This window comes from Rhinolophus sinicus, linkage group LG04, assembly GCF_036562045.2.
Source record: "Rhinolophus sinicus isolate RSC01 linkage group LG04, ASM3656204v1, whole genome shotgun sequence".
Lineage (NCBI taxonomy): Eukaryota > Metazoa > Chordata > Mammalia > Chiroptera > Rhinolophidae > Rhinolophus > Rhinolophus sinicus.
Genome location: NC_133754.1, coordinates 179,742,691 through 179,765,195, shown reverse-complemented (window position 1 = coordinate 179,765,195; position 22,505 = coordinate 179,742,691). Strand labels below are relative to the sequence as shown.

The window sequence follows — 22,505 nt, the reverse complement described above, 5'->3', positions numbered from 1 at the left end:
CCTTCACTTCACTCGAGCTGAATCTTAAAAGAAGGATAAGTTACTTCCATTCATTTATCAGATGTTTATTTAGCATCTACTATGTGCTAGGCCCTGTGGGATGCTGGGAGTAGAGTGGTCAACACAGCACCTGCCCTCAGAGCTTATAGCCTTCTGGGAGACAGGAATTACCAGTAAGTACACATTAACCTAAATGCACTGTGCTAAGTGCCCTGGAGGAAAAGACTAGTAATAAGAGAATAACAGGAAGGAATATATGGGTAAGGGGGGTTTGGGAAGCCCTTACTGGGCAATTGACGTGGAAACATTTTCTGATGAAAGTAATTTACAAACATGACAAAACATTCAAGTGGGAAAAAATATTACATAAGAAATAAGTCTCTTATTTCATATCCCTCTTCCAAAGTAACCACTGTTAAGAATGTCTTATGTTTTTTTTCCAGAAAATGGTTTATGATACACCTTCATGTATCTCTATCATCTGTTACCTCTCTATCCCTATTACAAATACGCAAATGAGATCATGCTCTACATACTGTTCCCTTACTGTGAATTGGTTTTGAAGATGTTTTCGTCTCACCACTTGTAGCGTTATGTCCTGTCTGTAATAACAGCTGCCTAGAACTACATTGTATGGCTGCACCATGATTTACTGACTCATCCTCCTGTAGAGGATGTTTTGGTTTTAAGATTTTTGCAACAAATGTGTCTTGGTGTACTTGTATAAGTACATCAGATAAATTTCTAGTAGTGGCCTTTCTGGATTAGGGGGTGTGCACGTGTTGCTTAGAATTCTTGGTTGCAAGCTGTGGAATCACCAGACGATTTAAGAGGAAAAGAGGAATTTTTTTTTTAAGGGATAGTAGGTGACTCACAGAATAGCTGGGAGGGCGAGAACTGGATTTGGGGCCAAGAAAAGTGTCAGAAATCATGCTGCAGAACGGGCCGTTGCAGGCGAGGATGGAATGGCACGGCTGCACGGCCGGCTCAGCTGGTGCTGGGTGGGCCCTGGCTCCCTCCTCACTGCTGCCCGGGAACCGTGTTCGTCCTGCCATCTCCTTCACCACCAGAGAGCTCCCCGGGGAGGGTGTGTGTTTTTGATTGGTAAAGCTCGGTCACCCACTTATAAGGTGGTGGGGTTCCCCAGATGTAGGAAGGAAGAACAGCTGCTGGGCAGCCCAGAAAAGTGACAAATGGTTATACAGTGTGTTTTACTTTTTGAAAGCTATTGCCAAATTGCCCTCCAAAAAGATTGCACTAGTTTATACTGTCACCAACAGAATATGAGAATGCCTTTCTCTTAAACCCCACCAACTCTGGGTCCTCTTGCCAGTCTGATAGGTGAAAGACGGGAAGAAGTCACACAGCTGAGACCTGGAGGATAAGTAGGAATTAGCCAGGAATCTGCCTCCCCGCTCTACTCCCACAGGAAAGACTTTCCAGGTCCTGTGGTGCACAAGGCACTGGAAGGCCCTAGTTTGCTGGATGGGTGAGGCAAGCGCGTGGGTGGGGGTAGCATTCCATGCAGGGGGCGCAGCAGCAGCAAAGGCATGGGTGTTCAGGGGTGGGGAGCAGGGGCAAGGTTGGAAAGCTAGGCCCGGGAGGGTCCCGGTGATACAGGCTGAGTTCTGGTTTTGTCCTGGAGGTTTCCATCTAATGTTTTCAAGCCAGGGAATAGGGAATGAGAGGGTAAGATTTGCTTATTACAAAGAGCGGTCCGATGACAGCTAGGGAGGAAGATTGGCATGGGAGATGGGAGAGTCTGCAGGCAGGGAGGGAGATGTGTGGCCAGAAATGTTGAGGGTGTGGACAGGTCCAGTGGCGGTAGCGATGGTCGCGGACAGTACAGAGATACACAAACCAGCCGAGCCAATGTTATGCTCGATTCTGGGTCCTGTCATCCGTCCTCTCCTGTCTTCCTTAGTGCCGGTCCCTTCTTGGCTCTTGACTGCAGTGCTGGAATAACTCCTTCGCCTGGGGCCACCTCCATTCCAGCTGGGCTCTAGGCCCTTTTTCCTGTCCCTTGCCTCCCCTGAGCAGGCTTTCACACCCCACTGCTGCAGTGCTGCCTTCTTCAGAAATGCCTTTTCTGCCGTGAGTGTTCTTACTTCTCATCCGAGGTCTAGCCCGGCAGCCATTCCCTTGTGACTGCCCCAGGCTGAGTCAGTACTTCCTCTCAGGGCATTTGGCGTGAAACATGATTCCAGCCTTGTCCACACTCACTTCCCCCAGCGCTTGTCCTTCCTGCCCCTGCGAAAATTTGAGATCTCAGAGTAGAATCCGTGTCTCACTCCCAGACTCGCACAGAGTCCTGTGTGACTCCATGAATATTTGATGGTGAATTAAATTTCTGATCCTCGAACTTGCTTGTGCCAAGGAAATGTCTGAAACTCAGTGTTAGAAACCTTAGCTGTTTATTTTTGTGCACTGGCAGTTTATAGTACCCCTGGAATACAGTTGGTTTAGATTGTGTTTCATTTGTGTGGCCCCATTTAGCACAGAGCATTGTGTGTGTGATAGGTTCTTTTTTTTTTTTTAAAGCCTAGTATTAGTTCAAATTTAACGCACATTACAGAGTGTCTCAGTGCCAGAGTCTGCTGGTGCTGTCATCATTTTCAGTTAAAATTCTATGCAAGAGATGATGTCATTGCTATTTTATTGATGAGAAACCTGAAACTTAAACAGGATATTTAGTAACTTGCCTTATTGCTCAGCCTGTCAGTGGCAAAGCGTGGGCTTGAACCTCCTCTTCCAGGTCCAGTAAATCCCTGTACAACACAGCTGCTTTGATTTTATCATCTTATAGATGTTCCTTCATTAAACTATTAAGCCTTGCTTATAAATACTGAAAATATTTATGCAAGTTCCCCCTGGCATTTATTTATTTTGCATATTGTTGACTGGTCTGTGTGCAGATTTTCCATCCTGCATATTATCAGACAGTATTTACTGAAACAGCTTTATAGTGTCAAAGGAAAAATTTAAAAATTATGCACAATTCTACCACCCCAAGACAACATGATTTTTATTTTATTTTTTCCAATCCAAGTCCATTGGAAGAGGAGCCCGTTGCCAGATAATGTAAAAGAAAATACAGTTGTACTGCCCTGGTTTTGTCCTAGTCCTTTTTTTCGTTTCTCATTGTCTACTTTTGAGTGGGGCTTCGTCCATCTTTCCCTGTGGTAGTAGCTGTGCAGTGCTGCCTTCCTAATGCAGGTGCTTTTTTGGGGTCTTGTTCTAGTGTTGTTTTCAGGTCTTTTCATTTCTGAGGGGCCGGGGAGCTGGATTTTGAGAGACCCCAGAATTGCCAAAATTTGGTGGACTTTGTTTTAATTCATGTTATTTATTTTGGGTGAGCTATAATCACACCTCAAGCTACAGGTAAGCTAGAGCGTCCTCCTAAAGGAAGTGTTTCCATGGGGCATCAGCGTTCACTGTGGGTCAGGCTTTCCATAAATGAAGCTTATGTGAGAAAAGGAAGATTTCATGTAAATTCTCTAGCTTTAGTTACATTATAAGTTTTTTATTATGAGAAATAAAAACGAAACTTATTAGTAATTAATCCTTTTTTATCTGAGTGATTTGACAGTAAGAGCTGGAAGCTATAAATTACCCATAACACAAGGGTGTCTAAATATTGTCTCCCCAGGGGCCTGTACTGGCCACTGGCCAGGCGATGAAGGTTACTCGTCATTTGCATTGACTAGAAGACCTGTCTTGCCTTTCGCATCTTTAACATGCTGGCACAGCTTGTCGTGCTCCTGTCTGAGGGCTGGTGGCCTTCCCGCGGGTTTACGGGGGAGAAGATGTATCAAACTCCTTGTCGTGTGGCCCTTGGTCAGTTTCTGTCCTAAAACCTTTTTTGTGGACATGATGTGACCATAACGAGAGCATCGTTCATCCAGCAGCTTTCCAGCTGCCGTACCAGCAAATGTTGTGAGATGCTTTACTGATTTAGTCTTTGCAAGACTGTGAGGTGAGTACCATCACCCTGGTCTTTCAGAGGAGGACATTGAGGCTCAGAGAGGCGTGCGAAGGTCACATGCCACGCGGGCCATGATCTGGGCGGTGTGACAGTTCCCCCTTGGCTGTGTTATTGCGGTGAGTGGGGTGTGGCATTTGGTCCAGGAAGTATGATTGGGTTTATTCTCAAAAAAGAAGGGCCCCTCAGGTTTCATTTAATTATTTCTTTTGTAAGAGAACAATTTGCGAGAGACTGCAGGAGATCAATGAGTATGATTGCGGAAAGCCGGGCACGATTCTTGGACTTTTCTATTAAAGGCAAAGGGTTATGGTTTTATTTTTTTATAGACAAAATGTGGGTTCTTCTCATTCTTGGATTAATTAGCTTTTCCTTTTAACTTTCCAGCTTTCCTTTATTAGGCAAACTGAAGTAGTGTCGGGAGTAGCTTGGGGAACCATCTTTTGCTATTCGTTTGGCAGTGTTCCTCATAGCAGCATTAGCAAGGCGTATAAAATTTTTGTTTTTGCCCACTTATTCACGTGGAGAATTAATATGAATACAATTTCAAGCACGACATTCCCAGAAATGAGGCCCTTGGACAATTTAGGAATACTAACTTCAGGAATTAATGTTGATAACGCGCTGTGAGGGAAGACTTGGGGTCACAGCCAGGGCCATGCAGGTAAAATCTAATCTCCAGATAAACTGGTTATGCCGTTTCCTAATTACTGGAATGTGCCTCGTAAGCCCCAATGTACAGAGCGCCCCAGCAATTAGAAAGATTCAGGACAGAGGTGTAAACATACCGATGTCTCACCTTGTGGGCACAAAGGAGTCTTAGAATGAAGCTGGAACTTAAGAACATCAGTAGGGAATTCAGGCCTGCCATATTCTCTGTCTTTTCACACTGAAGTGCAGCCTTTGTGCAGACATTTTGGTATCTCCACATGACTCGATTTTGGAAATTTTTTCCAGTGCTGGATCAGATCAGATTGTTAACAAGATGGCAGATGTGTTTTCTACATGCATTTTCAACCCTTAAATCAGGTGTGAACTCCGCAGTACTGTATTTAGTAGATAGGCCTTCTCAGAGGGCAGGTGGCCTTGATAGCTATAGTGGTGCTGGAAATCCTTTTTCCTGACTTGTATGGGCCATGGGACTGTGTGCGGGGGGTTCCACAAGCATGTGTCTCCGTCAGTACAGGGGTGAATCTCGGCCCCTGCTCTCTGTGGCTCAGGGGCTGTGCAGCCGAGGGAACCGCATTCTGGTGGGAACTCTGGTGGGAGTTCATACAGTCAGTGCCCACCCAGAGCGGGCTTTTTGTAACCCCTTGAGGTATAACCTAGAATCCTAGAAAAAGATGGAAGCCCTGGCTTCAGTCCCAGCCCTGCTTGACGGGGCTACTCACCTAACCTCTCTGAACCGCAAAGCCCTCCCTCATTTCTCAAAAGAGGCTGATTGTTTTGACTTGGGAAGGTCACAGGGCTACTGGCATGCCACAGTGTCATGTTGTGTGTGGACATGCTCTAAAGCACCTGGGGTTTATTCCATGCATTTGATGCTCTGGGCGTCCTTTTTTGAGATAGAGTGGGACAGGGAAAAGAGCTGGTCTTTGGAGTCCAACTGGGTTCAAATCTGAGTCCAATATTTATTAGCTTTCAAGTATGAACATTGATGTCTTCGTCTGTAAAGTGGTTAGAGGACAGTTTCTAAAGTGGTTAGAGGACAGTTCCTGTGGGAAATGTGTGAAGACTAAGTGAGATACCATACGTAAAAATCTTTGTTTGTACCGTGTTTCCCTGAAAATAAGGCCAGGTCTTACGTTAAGTTTTGCTCCAAAAGATACATTAGGGCTTTTCAGGGGATGTCATCCTGAAAAATCACGCTGGGGCTTATTTTCTGGTTAGGTCTTATTTTCGGGGAAACATGGTAGCACAACATCGCTGTTTGGTGCATGGTGTTTTGATAATTTTAGTGTTAACACATTCTCTGTGCACAGTTCTGTGTACTAAGATTTCTCTGGCAGTTTTTCCTGCTTTGATTAATATGTGTAAGATGCATTTCAGAAGATTTAAAATGTGCAATGCATGGATTTTATGTCTTAAAATTTATGCTGCAATGGAATGCCAGGAATTAAACAACTGGGAACCAAAAGCCCATGAAAATTGAATTATGCATCTTGATTCCTGGTGGCTGCAAAGGTGGTACTAAGCCAATAGATGGTGCTGTTAGGTTAGGAAATGAGAAAGTATTGACTTCTAAAATTCATCATGTTGTTACAGGGAATGGAATATATGCAGCCCTTGCCAGTTTTTAATCTATTCTAATTAGAGTGGACTTTGTTCTTGATGCTGCAGAAAAAATGTTAAATGTCTATTGTAGGTAAAATGGTGAGGTATTGAACTAATGTGTAGGGCACTGCTCCTCCTGTTTTTTCTGCTCTGACATTTGCCATGAGATCCTCTCTGACTTGAGTTCAGTCCTTGGTCTACAACCAAGTAGCGGTCTTTGCCGGGAGTATGTTTCAGAACCGTTAAATGCAGTGCTCGCAGTTTCAGGTCCTTTGTTTTTGACTCCACTTCAGAGAGAGTCAGGTATCTAATTCATCTTTACTTGCTCTTGTGTCAGAATTGGCCCTGCTACAGAGAAGTGCCTTTATAGTCTCATAACCCATGCTTGATGGTCTTTTTACTTATTGGGCAGACTAAGTGGAAAGTCATTTTATGCATTAGAAGACTTTTCACTACAGAGATCATCGAACTAGGGATTTGTTATCAGGCGGATCTGCCATTACTAGCTGTGTGACTTTGGGTCGGTTCCTTCACCTCTCTGAACTTTGTTTTTTTCCCATCTATAAAGTGGAGTTATAGCATCTTGTCCACAGAAAAATGAAGTGCGAAAGTATATGTAGCAGTGCTTTACACATTTTTTTTTCCAATAAGTCAGATTTCTTATTGTTTGCACATAGGCTTTATGGACTAGATAAACCTATACTTAATGGTTAAGAAGAGATGTGTTTTATAAATTATTAAATTCTGTGGTCCTTTGTCTTTGAGTGTTCTGAGGGACATGAAAACTTGGAAAAGATCTGCGAAGTGGAATAACTTGCAATTTCGGAAGTTATTTTGGCATGTGGGCCAGGGTAAAGGATGCCTTTGAAAGACCTGTCAGCTCCGACTGACTGGCGCTCCCGCGGCGGGAGGGAGGAGTGTACGCTTGCGGAGTGAGAGCTGCTCTTTCCTCGCCAGGCCTGATGGTGGGGGAGGCTGATTAGGAGAGGCATGTCTTAAGGTAATTTTCATCCTCCCCCTTAACCCCTAAACATAGGGTTAGGTGAGTCCTGTTTAAAGGAGAACAATTTTCGGTCCTGAAACCTTGTGGCATTTCATTAAAATACATTAATAAAATAAAACCTTTCATTTTTGTGGCCTGGATGTCCTGATTGTTAGTCTTTTCTTAAGAATAAGTGTTTATAATGTGTCGGGTCAATGAGATGTTGCACTTGCAATTATAAGAAAAATCCCTGTTCAAGTGGTGTTTTAAATTATTTACTTAGAGTAAAATTTAACTCCTTTTTGACTGCACAACATTTAGAAAAGGAACTTTTTGTTTTTAGAAATTACTTTTGAGTGAAAATGTTCTATGCTTTAAAATCTATTTCTAAGCATATTAAATGGAACAATTTTTTAAAATTCATTAGGAATAAAAGATAGACTCTCTGACATTGAGGTACATTTGCTGATGAAAAGGAAGCATTCTTCCCCCTCTTGAGGGGTTTAAATGTAATACTCAGTGCTTACTCAGGAGTGAAAACATCAAATTAAACTGTTTGTGCTGACAAAGGACAAATCTGGATTTCAGCAACCCATGCAAGATTGTCTGATCACTTGGCCTGCCTCTCCTGGAAGCTTTTGGCCAAGACTTATAATGAAATGCATGCATACAATTAAACCACTTCAAGTCGGTGTCTTGAGTTTTCCTGGAGCCAGGAGAGGTGCTTCACTGCTCTCTAGTGGCTGAACATGGTCCCCTGGCACCAACATTGTTTTATATTCATAAATCAGCTCTTCACACACTGGCAGCGTTGGCCTCCAGAGCCAGCACCAGCACCAGGAGACTGGGTCTTGTAGACAGGGATGGAGTGAAAAATGATCCCGCTCCATGGGGCTGTGGAAAGCACCAGATTTTACCCAGGATGTGTGGCCAGTTGACTAACAATGAGGAAGTGTGAGTAAGCACTGTGTCAGGGGGAGCTGACACTGATGGATTAGAAAGTTCTGCGAGTTACTCTTTTATCGCTGCATACATCTTACACCTTGGCAGGCCACGGTGGCAAACGGGTCTTTGGGTGCTTACAGTGGGCCCCTCCTTAGCAGAAGGAGCAGCTTTTTTCCTGAAAAGATCTGGTTAAATTGATTTGGGGAAAAGCAGTAGAAATCCATTCCTGCTGGTTCTCAGAACTTCGTGACTTTGAGAGGAGATTTTGAAGACCTCTGTTTCCATTCAAGCCGCCGATCCTGGGACTTGTTGAGAATGATGGTATACAATAGCTCTTGGGGAGTGGGGACCTTGTCGTAGAGTAATTACGATAGCCAGCTCTTACTGAGCTTTTACTGCGTGCCAGGCATTCTGCTGTACATGTGTCACCTCATTCAGGTCACCCAGCCACTGTGAGGAGATACGTCGCGTTCTGTCTTCATCCGTTTGTGCGGGGAGGAAGCTAGCGGGATAAGGTTGCTCCACTGTTCCAGGGCCAGCATTCATGTGCTTGATGTGATGGTGCCTTCTGGAGTCACTTGGCAGCCTTGTAGGGCTCTGAGGGCCTCAGTGATGTGCTGGGGGAAACAGCGAGCAAGTGCCAGAGCTGTGGGTTCCCAGAGCCTGCGGCCGAGTGGGCACCTGGCGTGGTTTGTTGGAAGGAATGAGTGGGAAGTTGCCCTTCTGAAAGGTGCAAGGGCTTAAGAGCCATAAGACCTGGATTTGACTCTTGGCTCTGCTTATTGGCTGTATTGCCTCAGTTTCCTTGTCTGTAAAATGGAGAAAGACCCACTCACATCACTTGAGCTCAGGATCCGAGATCTAAAAGGCCCTCAGTAAATGTTCCCTTTTGTTTTCTCTGGCCCTAGTCTGAGAGTTTGTGAGCATCGACCTTGTTAGGAAAAGCAAATTTCTACCTGTTGGCTTTCAGATCCTTCCTAGAGTTGGACTTAGAGCAGCAGGTGTTAGAAAATTATTTCAGTCTCATTGTTTCTTCAGCATGTCTGGTAACATACTTTCTAGAATTGGATTTAGTTCTTTGATGAACTCTATAAAAAGAAGGTTTCATTTTTTGTTTTAAATCCCACTGTCCTCAAGCCATATTAATACTGTTGTTTTTAAATATATAGAGCAAGTAAAAGCAATATCTTAGTGAAATTTTTTCGATTCATTACGTATTTTGTTCTGAGTTGGATTGTTCTCTCAGAAAAAGTCAGTTTCTAATTGAGTTACTAATGCTGATAAACACCTTCAGAGGTTTTAGAAAATGGAGACTAATTTCTTTCTTTTTTTTGAATGGGGCTATTTTTTAAAATAAATACAGAACGGATACTTGAGTGGCCTTGCTAAACAGTGAATGGCTTCTCTTCAATTATTTTAAAACATTTAACTAAAATCCCAGTCTCCTTTGAATTTCCAAGCAAAACAACACAAATTAACTAGATGCAGATGTGTGGTAATCGAGTATACTAAAATCTGAAGAAAAAGCAAGTTAAAAAGCATGCTTTTTTGGGGTGGGGTGCTAAGAAGATATAGCTACTTTCATGCTTTCTCTAATGTTGATTTTAAGATTTTGGCTTTGCTATTTACAAGGCAACACGGTGGAATGGAAGGAATGTGGGACACTTTGCATTGAGATTGATCTGGGGATTCTCAGATTCGCTAATCCCCGGCTGTGTAATCTGGGCAGATTCCTTCCTTCTGATGGTCGCTCTCCCCTTTTGTCAAATGGGACTGCTGCTACCTGCCCTGTCTGAGAGCAGACAAAACTGATGTGACTGCTTTGAAATGCCTTTTTTTTTAAAATATATGTGTGTGCGTGTGTGTGATTAAAAAATTAAAATTTATTGGGGTGACACTGGTTAGCAAAATTACATAGGTTTCCAGTGTACAACTCTGTAATACATCGTCTATATACCACATTGTGGGTTCACCACCCAGAGTCAGTTCTCCTTCCATCACCATATATTTGATCCCTTTTACCCTCCTCTGTCAGCGCCCTCCCCCCTTACCTTCTGGTAACCACTAACTATTGTCTGTGTTGCTTTGAAATTTCTTAACTACATGTACTGTGTGTGTATGCTGTCCTTTTTGTAATTTGTTGGCCACAGAGTAGACTGGACAGGTGGGATCTGGCCTGGCGCTGATACGCTCAGAGCACTGTAGGATGCTTTTACCTCTCAGACCATCTTCAGGAAGCCCTCCTGAAGGATGCTGGCAGAGACGCTGTATATTTATTTGTTTGTGATGATTGATTGCTGTCGTTACTTGGGACTGTTGACTCATGCGTGGATTGACCTTCAGGCCCCTGTGTACAAATCTTAGGAATAAGCTTCGGGCTGCTGCTGTTACACAGCAAGACTGTGACAGCTGGTAAGGTCTTGGTCTTTCTGTTTCTCTCCCCACCCCCACCCCTCCCCAATGATGAATCCTTATTTTCTCCAAGCTTATACCTTAAAAAATGCCATGTAATGCATGTCCTTTGAAGAAAAATAAGAAAATATAAGTAAGCAAAAAGAAAATAGCATATTTTCTATATCTCCTGATTGTTGGATCTTTACACTTACCTTCAGTTGTTTTTTTTTTTTTTTTACTAATCTAAATAATGATCTTTTTATATACATAGTTTGAGTACTTGTTCATTATTTTCTTTAAAATAACTCTCTAGCAGTAGAATTGCTAGTTTGGAGGCTATATAAAGCTTGATGCTTTCGACTGATATTTCTAAATTGTCCATTAGAAAAGTTCTATCCATTTTTGCTTTTACAAGTATGTTAGAGTGCTCATTTCACTACAGCTTTGTCAGCACTGGGTATTTTTTTTTTTTTTAATCTGTGCTAATCTTCTGCCCCCCTTTTCCCACCTCCCCCGACTCCTTTCAAGTCGTTGTTTCTCAGTCGATTTGTGTAGGACACAGCTCCCTGGCCCAGGCTGGTATTATGAGCCTTGCGCTCCCCCCGGCTGAGGCAATCGGTTGCCAGTTGGCCACTCACGGCAGCTCTCGCTGGCTGCCAGCCACTCACGCTGGCCACCGGCTGCTCACGGGTGGCACACAGTAGCCCACGGCAGCTCACACCGACCTCCACCTGTTCACAGCAGCCCAGCTCCAGGGAGAATCATTGTTCACAATCCTAGCTGTAGAGGGTGCAGCTTACTGGCTCATGTAGGAATCGAACCAGCGACCTTGGCGTTAGGAGCACCGCGCTCCAACCACCTGAGCCACTGGGCCGGCCCAATCTTTGCTAATCTTAAAGGCAAACAAATAGTTAATTGCAATTCATATTTCTTTGATTAATAGTACACTTGAACAGTGTTTCTAAATGTGTATAGGCCTCTGCCTTTTCTCTTTTTTGTAAACTGCTGTTTTCTTTCTCTGTTGGTGTATTGATGTTATTTTTCTGTGAGCTCTTTTTAGTTATTAATGCCCCGTAGCACGTGTTTTTCTGAGTTTGAGGGCTTGTATTTTTACATTGCTTATAGGAGTTAGTCTTTTTTTTTTTCTTTATAACCAGTGTTCTGCTATTAATAAGAACAGATACTTCATTTTAAAAAGATTGGCTGGAGATGTAGTGCCTTGTGGCATTTGTGCCTGGGACAACCCCCCCCTTCTCCTGGAGGTCAGTGTGGGTGACACACAATGTCATCTTGGGTGAGACAGGCCCTGACAGTCAGAGATGGGGAGCAGACCGTGTTTTCCAGGACTCGCAGGGGTATCTCTTGTAGGAGGAATTCTTTTAGTGAGCACCAAACAGGGCAACCAGGGCGAAGTGGTGCCCGCCAGGCTGGCTGCAGTGGTCGGGAGTGCAGAGCAGTTCCTGGCCCCCGTGGAAGAGAGCGGGCTGAGCTGTGTATCCTTCCCCCAACCCCGTCTCTGTCCATAGCCTGGCTGCTGGGTGCTTTGGGAGTTGGCGTGGTTGAGCAGCGTGTGACGGTGGCGTGGGTGAGCTGGGCACGTCAGTGGGTAACTAGGTAGCGTCACAGTCTCTTGCACAGCCACTCCTAAATGCTGGTCACTGAATGGTACCTCGTTTTTCTGTTTTGAAGAGCTTTGTTCTGGAAGCCAAACTGGCTCCTCAGTAACTGTGGGTGGGCTGAAAAAGGCAGCCTTGGTGGAGGTTGCTAAGGAGCAGCTACATGGAAACTACCGATGAGACAGAGAGAGCTTTGATAATAAAATGCAGAAATCCAAGGAGGGCATTTCACTCCTATGACATCCCAGAGGTTTGGACCAGTCTATGACGTGTAATAGGACATGGTTTTGTGGGTTAAAGGCTTTTTTTCTTTTTGAAAACTGAACTTGCTTTACATTTGAATTTGTCTTGTATTCATCCCAGTGGGGTAAGTTAGTCAATATGTGTCCTTTTACACTTTATCAAGGCATTTCCTACTGTCATCACTCCTAGAGGGCCAGCTCAGAGTTTCCCCACTCCTCCATTTGGACATTTATACTGAAATCAGCCCCGCTTAATTGAACAAATTCCATCTAGTGCGCCTTGTGCACCAGAGACCGCAGGCATGCTGATGCAGTTTGAACGGATGGGCAAGTTGCAGAGATGAGAGTGAGAAACTCTCGTGGGCGTGTGGTGGTCAAGGAAGGCTTCTGGGAAGAGGTAATCTCTCAGCTGGGGTTTGCAGGGTGACCAGGAGCTCGGGGGCCTCTCAGGGCAAAGGGACTACTGTGTGCCAAGGTGGGAGAGGCTTGAAAGGGTATGAACATTTAGGGAATTGTCGTCAGCTTAGTGCTGGTGGAGTGTCAAGTGTGTGTGCTGGGGAAGAGGAGGGGCTAAAACCTGGTCACGGGAGACCATCATGTCTGCTGTGAACTATGGGGCGTGCAGAACTTTCTGTATGAGAGCGGGGCATAGGGTCACACCTGAGACAGGATTCCTGCCCTGTGCTTGTTTGTTCTGTAATCCTAAACAAGCTTTATTACTTCAATGGGTTGCTATCACTAAATGGCATATGATGTGTGGCACATAGTAGGTGCTGAACAAAACGCTGTTTCTTCCCTCTGGCTGCCTTCTCCCGACTGTAAGTTCTTTGAGGGCAGGCCTCACACCCCTTGCTCCTAGAGCTCATCCTGCATTGGTGGAAAGCATATCCCTCTGATACTTGTTTCTTTCGCCTGACATGCCTGCTGTGTGAAGTACAGGGGCCCCTGTACCATGTACAGTGTCCCCTGGCTTTTCTGTTCATTTATTCCTTAATGGGAAACCAGATCATCTGACTGATTATCCAGGATGACCTTGTCTTTGGAACAGAAAATCAGGGTAAATGCTCCTTCAAAGGATTTTTGCCTTGAGTTGTGGTATGAAAGTGCCAGGTTAGATAGGTGGGTGCTGAAGGAATGGATTGTTTCGGGACATTCTGGGGAAGTGGGATGTATTTAAACACAGCTGCTATGCTAGTGTGACATCTGTCTGATGGTTTATTGTATTACATGTAGTTTAAAGTGGCATTGAAACAAAATCTGGGAAACTTGAATGACGTTTTTAAAGACTACTGGTCTCGTTGAGTTTATCATCTTGTTTCTTTTTAATGGCCGACTTCTTGTTCCTTTCCCCAGTTGCATTGCCTTGAAATGATGTGAGAAGTTGCATCTGGTTCTCTTGCCACATTTGGCAATTTACCGTCATTTGAAATTCTAACTTCAGTTTTCTAAATAGCAGACACACAATTAGAGTTTCCTGGAAACCTGTTGACAGTCAGTTGTCCTAGCACTTTCGTGTATTTCTGAAAAGGGGGCGCCAAAGTCCTCCTTTCCTAAAAAGCTGGGAGCAGGAGCTAATTGTGAAGTGATTTAGAAATTGTTTTCATTGTTGAATTTCTCTTTATTTTCAAGTTTATTTGGAGTCTGCTTATCTTTGATCTTAGGGGAAGCAGAATTGGGCAGGTTAGCAAGCTCCTGCTCTCCAGAAGACTGTGCACGAGCGTGTGTGTGTGTGTGTGTGTGTGTGTGTGTGTGTATGCGTTGGGCGTGGTATAGCTAGGGAAGCAGAAATACAATGTGATAAGAACCCCTGTGTCCTATGTTTACCTCTCCTATGCCTTTCAGCTCTTAAAAAAAAAAAATCACTGTCTCTGATAATGTGAGAAGCATCCCCACTTTTTGTTGTAAGAGTGTAGGTGTAGTATGTAATTTCCACTTACAGAAATTTTGTCTGCAGCGTTGTTTCTAAGCAGGAAAAAAAGTTTTTGATGAAGGAAGAATTATTATATTGGGAGGGAGATATTTTTCATTTCTTAAAATGTTGAATGGAGCTAAGCAGAAGGAAATATATGTGCCCAGGAAAAATGAGAGTAAAACTAATGTATTTACTGTGAAACTGCCAAAGAAAGGATGGCCCAGAGGAAAAACAGGGTCAGCAAAGTTTAAGGAAAAATGCCTTTAAGCTTGGGTTTCCCTTTCACAGTAATTGACCAGTTTTCCACATTGTTAGCTCTTAGGTAAATACCTGCCCTCCCCTGTCCTTTTTTAATGTTTATTTCAGGCTTCTGGTGCATTTACCCTTGGGCTCTTCACAGAGATATTCTTGGACTGGGTTGGAAGGAGGCAAGCCTGCTGTTCGGTGCTCTGCAAGAGCATTTTGTATCTGGAAGTATTTTTTTCTGAGATTTCCTTATTTGCAATTTCCTTGTTTCTTCACAACAGTTGTACTTTTGTTTTCCATACAAAACCGGCTTGTTTTTCACTGCTAAGTCTGAGACGGGTTCTCACCTGTGCCTTAAAACAGACACTTAGGTTACTTTCACCCACTGGTGCCTGAATCTCAGAGTAAACGTGTGACTCAAAATATTGGTGGACTTTGACTCTATTTCCAGATTTTCAAGGACATGTTTACTATGAAAGTCAGAAGTTTGGTTGTGGTGCATTTGCTCTTGCATATATGTTTGTTTCATGTGGGTGCTCCAGTTTAATATCTGTTTAATTTCTATGTCCTTTCCAAATGGCTTTTAATATCCCTTTAGATAACCCCCCTTTTTTTAAGGAGAAAAAATCCTGAGAGGGGAAAATGGGGTTGCCTTTTGCTCCCAAAGCCTAAATGAATAGTCATTGCTTGTAATGCCGGGCTACACTTGACGCTTCCTACTGCTTTAGCTGTGATGTATCTGGTGCTGGGAAGGTAATGATCCTGAACCGCAGCAATATCCCGTAACAGGAGTATCTGTCATATTCATTGGGATTACCATGTTCATTGATTTGTGTCTGTAAATCTGCTGTTCCTACCCTTTAAATTTGATCTATAATTGGACCTCCTTAAATGGTTCAGATAAGGTAGTCTGTATTTTCTCAGCGCAGCGTTGCTGTCAGCTTCCCCTTTTTCATTATACATTCAGCAGACTTGATAAAATCAGCAGGACACCTCATTTGAAACTGTTTAATCGCTGCCTTTTTCCTTTGCTAAACCATTGAGGTGGTCAAGCGATGTACACAAATCATTTTAAATAGAAAATATGGTTTTCTCTGTGACCCAGCTAAATAGATAGTGTTATGCAAAACAAGTTAAAAAGTAATAAATGCCAAAAAAATCTTCTAATTGGAGTAAAAAATTGTGGGCAACTCTATCTTCTCCCCAAAAGTAGAATATCCTGAAATATTGCCAGGCCCCTGTAAAGACAAGATGATGGTTTTCTAAAGATTCTCCGAACAAAGCAAGTTTAATTTAAAATTTCAAATAGTGCTGAGCTGCCTTTTGCATCCATTCACAGGGAGCCCATACTTATTTGTAATGCCTTTACTTTACATCCCACTTTCGTAGAGAGAAATTTGCTATCCGTTAATATCTATGCAGCATAACCTTTCAGCCATTTGCTATTGTGATAATAAATTTTTGTTTCTTTGTCTGTCATTTTGTCTACTCAGCTGTTACTCTTCAAAGTACAAACTAAAAATAATAGCTCCAAATAAATGCCACATAATAAAGTGTTTTACAGTTGTAGCTGGATTCACCTGGTGGCTGCAGCTTGCAGTCCTATTACCGTTGCTAGTGCTGTGGTTTCTTCCCGGTGTGTCAAGGTGACTCTATCAGGGCCAGCTCATTAAAACAGTCTATTCTTTCTAACTGGCTTGGTATTTAGCGCTATACCCAGCAGCCTGCCAAGGCACAATTGTGGAGCACAAGATTTACAGCATAGGATACGTGAAATTATGTGGCATTCACTTTTTTGAAAAAATACGAATTCTCCATAACCTCATTTTTGTGCTTCAGCACATTATTGGGAATAATTTACAATTACTTCTGTCTGTAGTAGAAGTAGGGCCAGTTGCATGGGTACCCAAGATAGTGGTACATGTGACTCCAGGCTTTTGAAGAGCGGTGTTTACCTGCTTTATGTGGCCTACAGGATTAATATTTACACTGTACTTGAATGTGACATTGGGCATGTTTTGCCATTTTTGCTGCCCCGAGGTAATCTTGAGAAGCTAGGAGTTGGTAAATACACTTAAAATGTATCTTTTTCTTACAGGTTCTGGCTCCTTGGCAGCAATGGCTGTGTTTGAAGATAAATTTAGGCCAGATATGGAGGTATGTAAGTCCCTGCAGTTTTATTCTTTCAAATATTTTTCCAGTTGTGTGCAAGTTGATTGCCGATTCCTCCAAAGCTTGCGCAGCACTGTTGTTAGTTGGAATGCTCTTTGGCACAGATACTACGTTTGTGGAGAAGACCGGTTGCTGGGGAAAGCTTCATTTTGGAGTGGCCCTGCCGTGCCCTCCCTCGGGCTTGAGGAGCCAGCACTGTTCGGGTCTTTGCTCTGGCCTCTGGGCTGTCTCAGAAACTTCTTGGCTGTAAATGCTGCTGCATTGTGGAATGTTTTCATGTGCACTAAGCTTTCTGTGCCATGATATCTCAAAATGACAGGGTTTTTTGTTGTTGTTTTCTCACTAAGAATTGAGAAACGATGTATGTCTTTGTATGTCACACAGTCCTGGCCTGAAAATGGGGGCAGTTTTAAAAATCCCTGTAGATTATTGTGCATCTGGCAGCAGAAGATGGGGACAAGATTGTGTGTGTTGTGGACTGTTCTCAGTGTGAGGGCTCTAGTATCTCCAATACATTTATAAGGACATGCTTTTCTTATCTTTGGTGGTGGGAGAGGGAGGTGGGTATCTTCTGAATGGCATTCCACCTAAGTCTGCTTTATGATAGATGTTCTCCCGATTAAGCAGCCCCCTACCCCCAAAATCTCCAAGAACAAGCCCACAGGCTTTCCATTGTCACTTTCCTAGGAGTGTTTAGTATGCTTGGATACTTCATGGCACCACGTTATTCCTCCACTGTGCTTTATTCTCACCGCTCAACCAGCTTGTGGGCACACACGTCCTTCAGGCAGCCTTCAGCATCTGCCCTTGGTTTGTTGATAGATGTTAATGTTTTGACAGGGAGTATCAACTTGTTTTCAATCATTAGTAGGCTGTTTATGAGTGGCTTACTCTATTTCTTAATATGTAGGTTTCTGCTGTTACTGCCTTCTCAGTATTGTTTTGTTTAGATTCTAAAGGATGTCTCTGGGAATTACTGTTTGACAATGCTTTATGCCTAATCATCCTTGGAGAGCTTTGCATATTTAAAAATTTTTGTTCTTCCACCAGCTCATTGTCATTGGAGCTCTGAAGCTCCCTCTGCCCTTTAGGTTTGGGCCAAGTGCCATATGAGCCAGAGAATGAGGGTTGTGGATGCTGCTCAGCCAGGGCACGGCTCTCCTGCCAGAAGCCACTGCGCCCTTGGTACGTGAGGATAGCACGCAGAAGTGACCTAATCGCCGATGGCTGGATTTCTTCCCTTTCTTGGACATCTGTAGGAATAAAAGCACCTGACTAAAGATAGGATTTAGCTAAGTGTTTTATACTAAAACAATAGTGTCTTGCTCCAATTAAGAATAGTAAACAGGTCCAAGTATCAACTATAAATGAGATTAGGATTGTGTTCTCATTTCTCAATGTGAAAATTTATTCCCATATCAGCATTATTTTCTGTTTGGGGTTCTTAAATACAGAGATAAAAGAAGATATACTAGGGCACTTAAAATGAAAAAGAAGAATAAAGGTCTTCCAGTCTTGTAACTAAAGGAGAGGACTTGCTAAGGCTCCACGCCCCCTGCTACCCGCCCCCCCATTAGAACTAATGAAGGAGAAAGATGTGGTTTTCATTTAGAAAGTGCCCTCAGTAATGTCAGGCCCTCCTTTAAACCACATTAATCTTTTCATATTTTCTTGAAAGCTTTGTCTATTTCCAATTGATTGGGACCTCCGTATGTTTAAGAAAAACGAGAATTGCCGAAAAAGTTGAAAGTATGAGGTATATTAGAAGTGACTTAACACTCTGCTAAAGTAATTTGACATTATTTAGAGTTTGGATTTCAAATGATTCAAAGGCCATGAGTTTAATATTGAGGTGATTTGGGGACGTGAAGGGAAATATGAGCATCCCTTCAATAACACTTCTAATATTATCAATCTGAAGACTGTGTTCCTTAGATCAATTTTATTTGTAACTCGGAAAACTTAATGTTTTGTATTAGCTGTGAGACCTTAAAACAGGTTGACCAAATTCCCATTTCAGATTGGTTACTTAAACTTAAAATTTCATGTGACTTTTTTTATTCACTGAAGTTACTGAAACTTGAAGCTGACTATCAGCAAAAATCACTTTATGAAAGTGAAGGTAGCACCTGCTTTTCCAGTGACGTGAGTTTAAAAGCAAATAGCAGGCAAATAATAGTACAACAACTGTCAGCAGATAATGCTTTAAAAATCTAAAGGCATGTTAATAGATTCTAAAAAAAAATTATTGTGAAGACCAACTGCTGGTCACCCTGCTTTCTTCTGTGAAGAGGAAACTGACGTGCTTTTTCAGTGGAAGGCTGAGACTACTTAGCAGCATTGGGAGACGCTGTTGTGGTGACTGTCTTTGTTGTAAAAGAGAATTCAGCCCAGGTGTCATTTCTGGTTTGCATTTGCATAGAAATCTTGGAAACGTTTTGGTTTCAAATCTCCAAACTTTTTATTTTCCGTCTTTACAGGAGTCTGTTTTTCTGGCGCAGGCAACGCTCCATAGCTTTTCTTTCTTGTCTGTTTTGAGACTGCAGGGTTGGATGACTAAGTCTGCTTATTTCCTTTCGGCAAGGGAGAGGATTCTGGACATGCCTCAAACAGAAACCCAGGACAGAGAGCATGTCTGCCTCTCAGATCTTGCCTGGGTTGCCAGGACAGTGACGGCTGCCTCCTTCACGGAGGATTGCGTTGGGAGGGGGCCTTTTTAGGTCATAATTACGAATTGTTTGCCACACAGTCATTTGTAGGCCAGACTGAGGAAACAAACTCTTGGCTTCATTATGAAAGCTAACACATTGGAGGAAGCCCATACTTTTAATTTTTTTATTTAACTACAAACCTGTGTCTTGGACCGTGCAGGGCCTACACTGTAGTATTGATGGAGTAGAAGTCCCTCCCTCCTTTAAACCTTTAACGTTTTCTCATTGGCTTTAGCTGCACTCTCCAGTACGGTAGCCACCAACCACAAGTGGCTAGTCAGAATCGAGAGGTGCTATAAGTAGAAAACACCAGATTGCAAAGACTTAGTACAAAATAAAAAAATAAAACCTCAATATTTATACTGATTACGTGTTAAGTATGATACTATATTATGTTGGGTTAAATGAAAATATTAAAGTTAATTTTGCCTATTTTTACGTTTTTCAATGTAGCTACTAGAAAATTTAAAGCTATATATGTGGTTCACATATTTCTGTTGGACAGGGCTAGTCTAACATCGTTTCTTGAGCTTGGCATTTGTGCACCACATGTAAAATTAATGCCATATCCAGGTAGCGCCTGTAGTGTTTTGAAATTTTTCTTTTAAATGAACTCAGTTTTATAAATTGAGGTATCATTTACATATACTAAAGTGCACAGTTTGCTACCGTTTCCCCGAAAATAAGACCTAGCCGGACAATCAGCTCTAATGTGTCTTTTGGAGCAAAAATTAATATAAGACCCGGTCTTATTTTACTTTAATATCAGACTGGGTATAATATATGTTATGATATGGTATGATATGATATAATTATAATATAATATAAAATAAAATACCTGGTCTTATTTTTCTATAAGACTGGGTCTTATATAATATAATATAATACCCGGTCTTATTTTACTATATAATATCACATTATATTATATAGTAAAATAAGGGTATAATATAATATAATAAAATATAATATAATATAATGCCGGGTCTGACGTTAATTTTTGCTCCAAAAGACGCTTTTCCCCCGACTTGCCATTGAGAGAGGGTGATCCTTGAGGGCAGGGGCCATGAAATCATCTCTTTGTTAGCTCCTGATGTTCAGTACGTGTTTGTTTAGTTGAGACAGGATAACCCTGAGCTAAAGTAAAGTCTGAGTCATCAAAAACTACCTGGGAAATGGAGGGGACTCTCTCTTCTTCCCATCTGGAAAGTGCTGATTTTTTTTTTTTTTAGATAATAGAGGAAGATAACTAGTGTACTTTTCAAATAATATACACTATTGGGGTAGAGTCAGCGAAGCAAACACCCCATAAAGCACACAGGCAAAACGAAGATGAAGCAAAGGGCACGTGCTCATTGGAAAATTACAGGCCAAAAAGCAGAACAGCGAAACCCCGTTGGGATTCAGAAATGCCTACGATGGGCCTCTGCTGTTCCCAGTTATCTGAGACAGTGACTGCCCCAGGTGAAAGCCCGGGTTCAAAGTGTCAGAGAAACTGCCCCTCAACCATGTGCGTTTAGGGCACATTAAAAATCCTCCCCCACTTGTGGGCCTGACACTGACTTGAGTGGTCTGTCTTACAATTTTCATTTTCTTGTTACTCTCCTTGCTGTGAGCCTGGAATTTCTCCGAGGGCAGGAACTGTGCATATTCATTTCTGTTTCTTTATACCTAATGTGGTTAACTGGTACATAGTCGGTATTCAACCAGTTATTTGTTGAATGAGTGCATTGAAAGGTGTCAAAGCGACCTTACTTAGTAGTTCCCAATTTGATAACTTCATTTTTAGTATTCCTAATACTTAGCAGCCACAGAAATGAAGGCATAAAAAATTGTATTACTTACTGGTGATAAATCTCATGCTTTATTTTTATCAGCAAAGGTGCTTATTTGGACATTGCGTGTATGTATTAGCAGTAGTGGGTTTTAAAATGTGTGAGTTGACCTAATGACAAGGGATCACTTAGAGGTTTTTTTTGTGATGATAAATTGTACGGAGCCATTCCCCCAGATTTTTTATTATTTTTATTATTCTGTTAAGGCTGGTATAGTAAGGAAGCCCCCGATCCTGGCTATGACCCCCAGGCTAGCTGGGCAGGAAACTACTGGTATCCACACTGTGGCCTTATGAGTCGTTTTCCAGTTAAGTATAAGGAATTTGATCGTAGCCCTTGGAATATGGTTTTAGCTTCACAGGGGTATTGCTGAAGTTGCTGAAATAAAAACAGATTTTATTTTAAGGTGGGAGGGAATGAAGGAAATGCATCAGATAACTTAGGTTACTTTTCCTTCCATCCCGTTTCTTTGTAAGAAGGAATGTTTTCATTTGGCCCAGTGAGAAATTTAAACTCTTAAAGATTATAATTCATTAAAATGGGTAGAAGATTAATATTTAGTCTGTCAAGATCAATACTGTTCCCTCTTTGCACTAATTGTCAGAATTGCGTGCGAGGGCCGCTGAAGGGTAGTGGTGTGCGGTGGGACCCCACATCACAGGGACAGGATTCAAAGGCAAACTGCCCTGCACCCTCTGGTATCGACTTGCAAATTAGCATCTGGAATCTAATTAAACAAGCTTAATGAAAGTAGCAGCTGAATGCTGCTGGAAAAGACAATCCGCTCCCCCCATCCCCCATACATATTCTGTACTATTGAAGTTGGTCACCAAACACATCATGTGAGCCCAGTTAAAAAAAATTAGCATTTATTTGAAGAATAGAAACTGTTTTTCATTCTGTTATGCATTTGGCATGCTCTGGCGTCCCATGAGAGCCATGCCACAGCAGATAGTGCACAATATTTATAAATCCATGACAAGCAATAATAGCAACTTGAAAAATTCTTTTGCTAGAATCTCAAGTTGAGAGCTGCCAAAAGCTGAGAGGATCAGATCTGCAGTGGCAGCTGCTGTGCCCTACAGTTACAATTCTAGACTTTGAAGATGCTCAACTTAAAGAAACGAAGACTGCAGGCTTAGCCAATTTTTGCAGGTTTCTAGAGCTCTGGCTCTCTGCCTTTTGAAGATGAGTTGC

At 42.5% G+C, this 22,505-nt stretch overlaps 1 protein-coding gene across 1 annotated transcript in view; it reads left to right on the top strand.

Moving 5' to 3' along the window:
- PSMB7 (proteasome 20S subunit beta 7) overlaps nt 1-22,505 on the top strand; it is a 55,728-nt gene that overhangs the window by 10,876 nt on the left and 22,347 nt on the right. Inside the window, exon 6 of the mRNA XM_019728533.2 lies at nt 16,692-16,750. Within this exon, the coding sequence (XP_019584092.1) occupies nt 16,692-16,750 (59 nt within the window). The remainder of the gene's footprint in view (nt 1-16,691; nt 16,751-22,505) is intronic.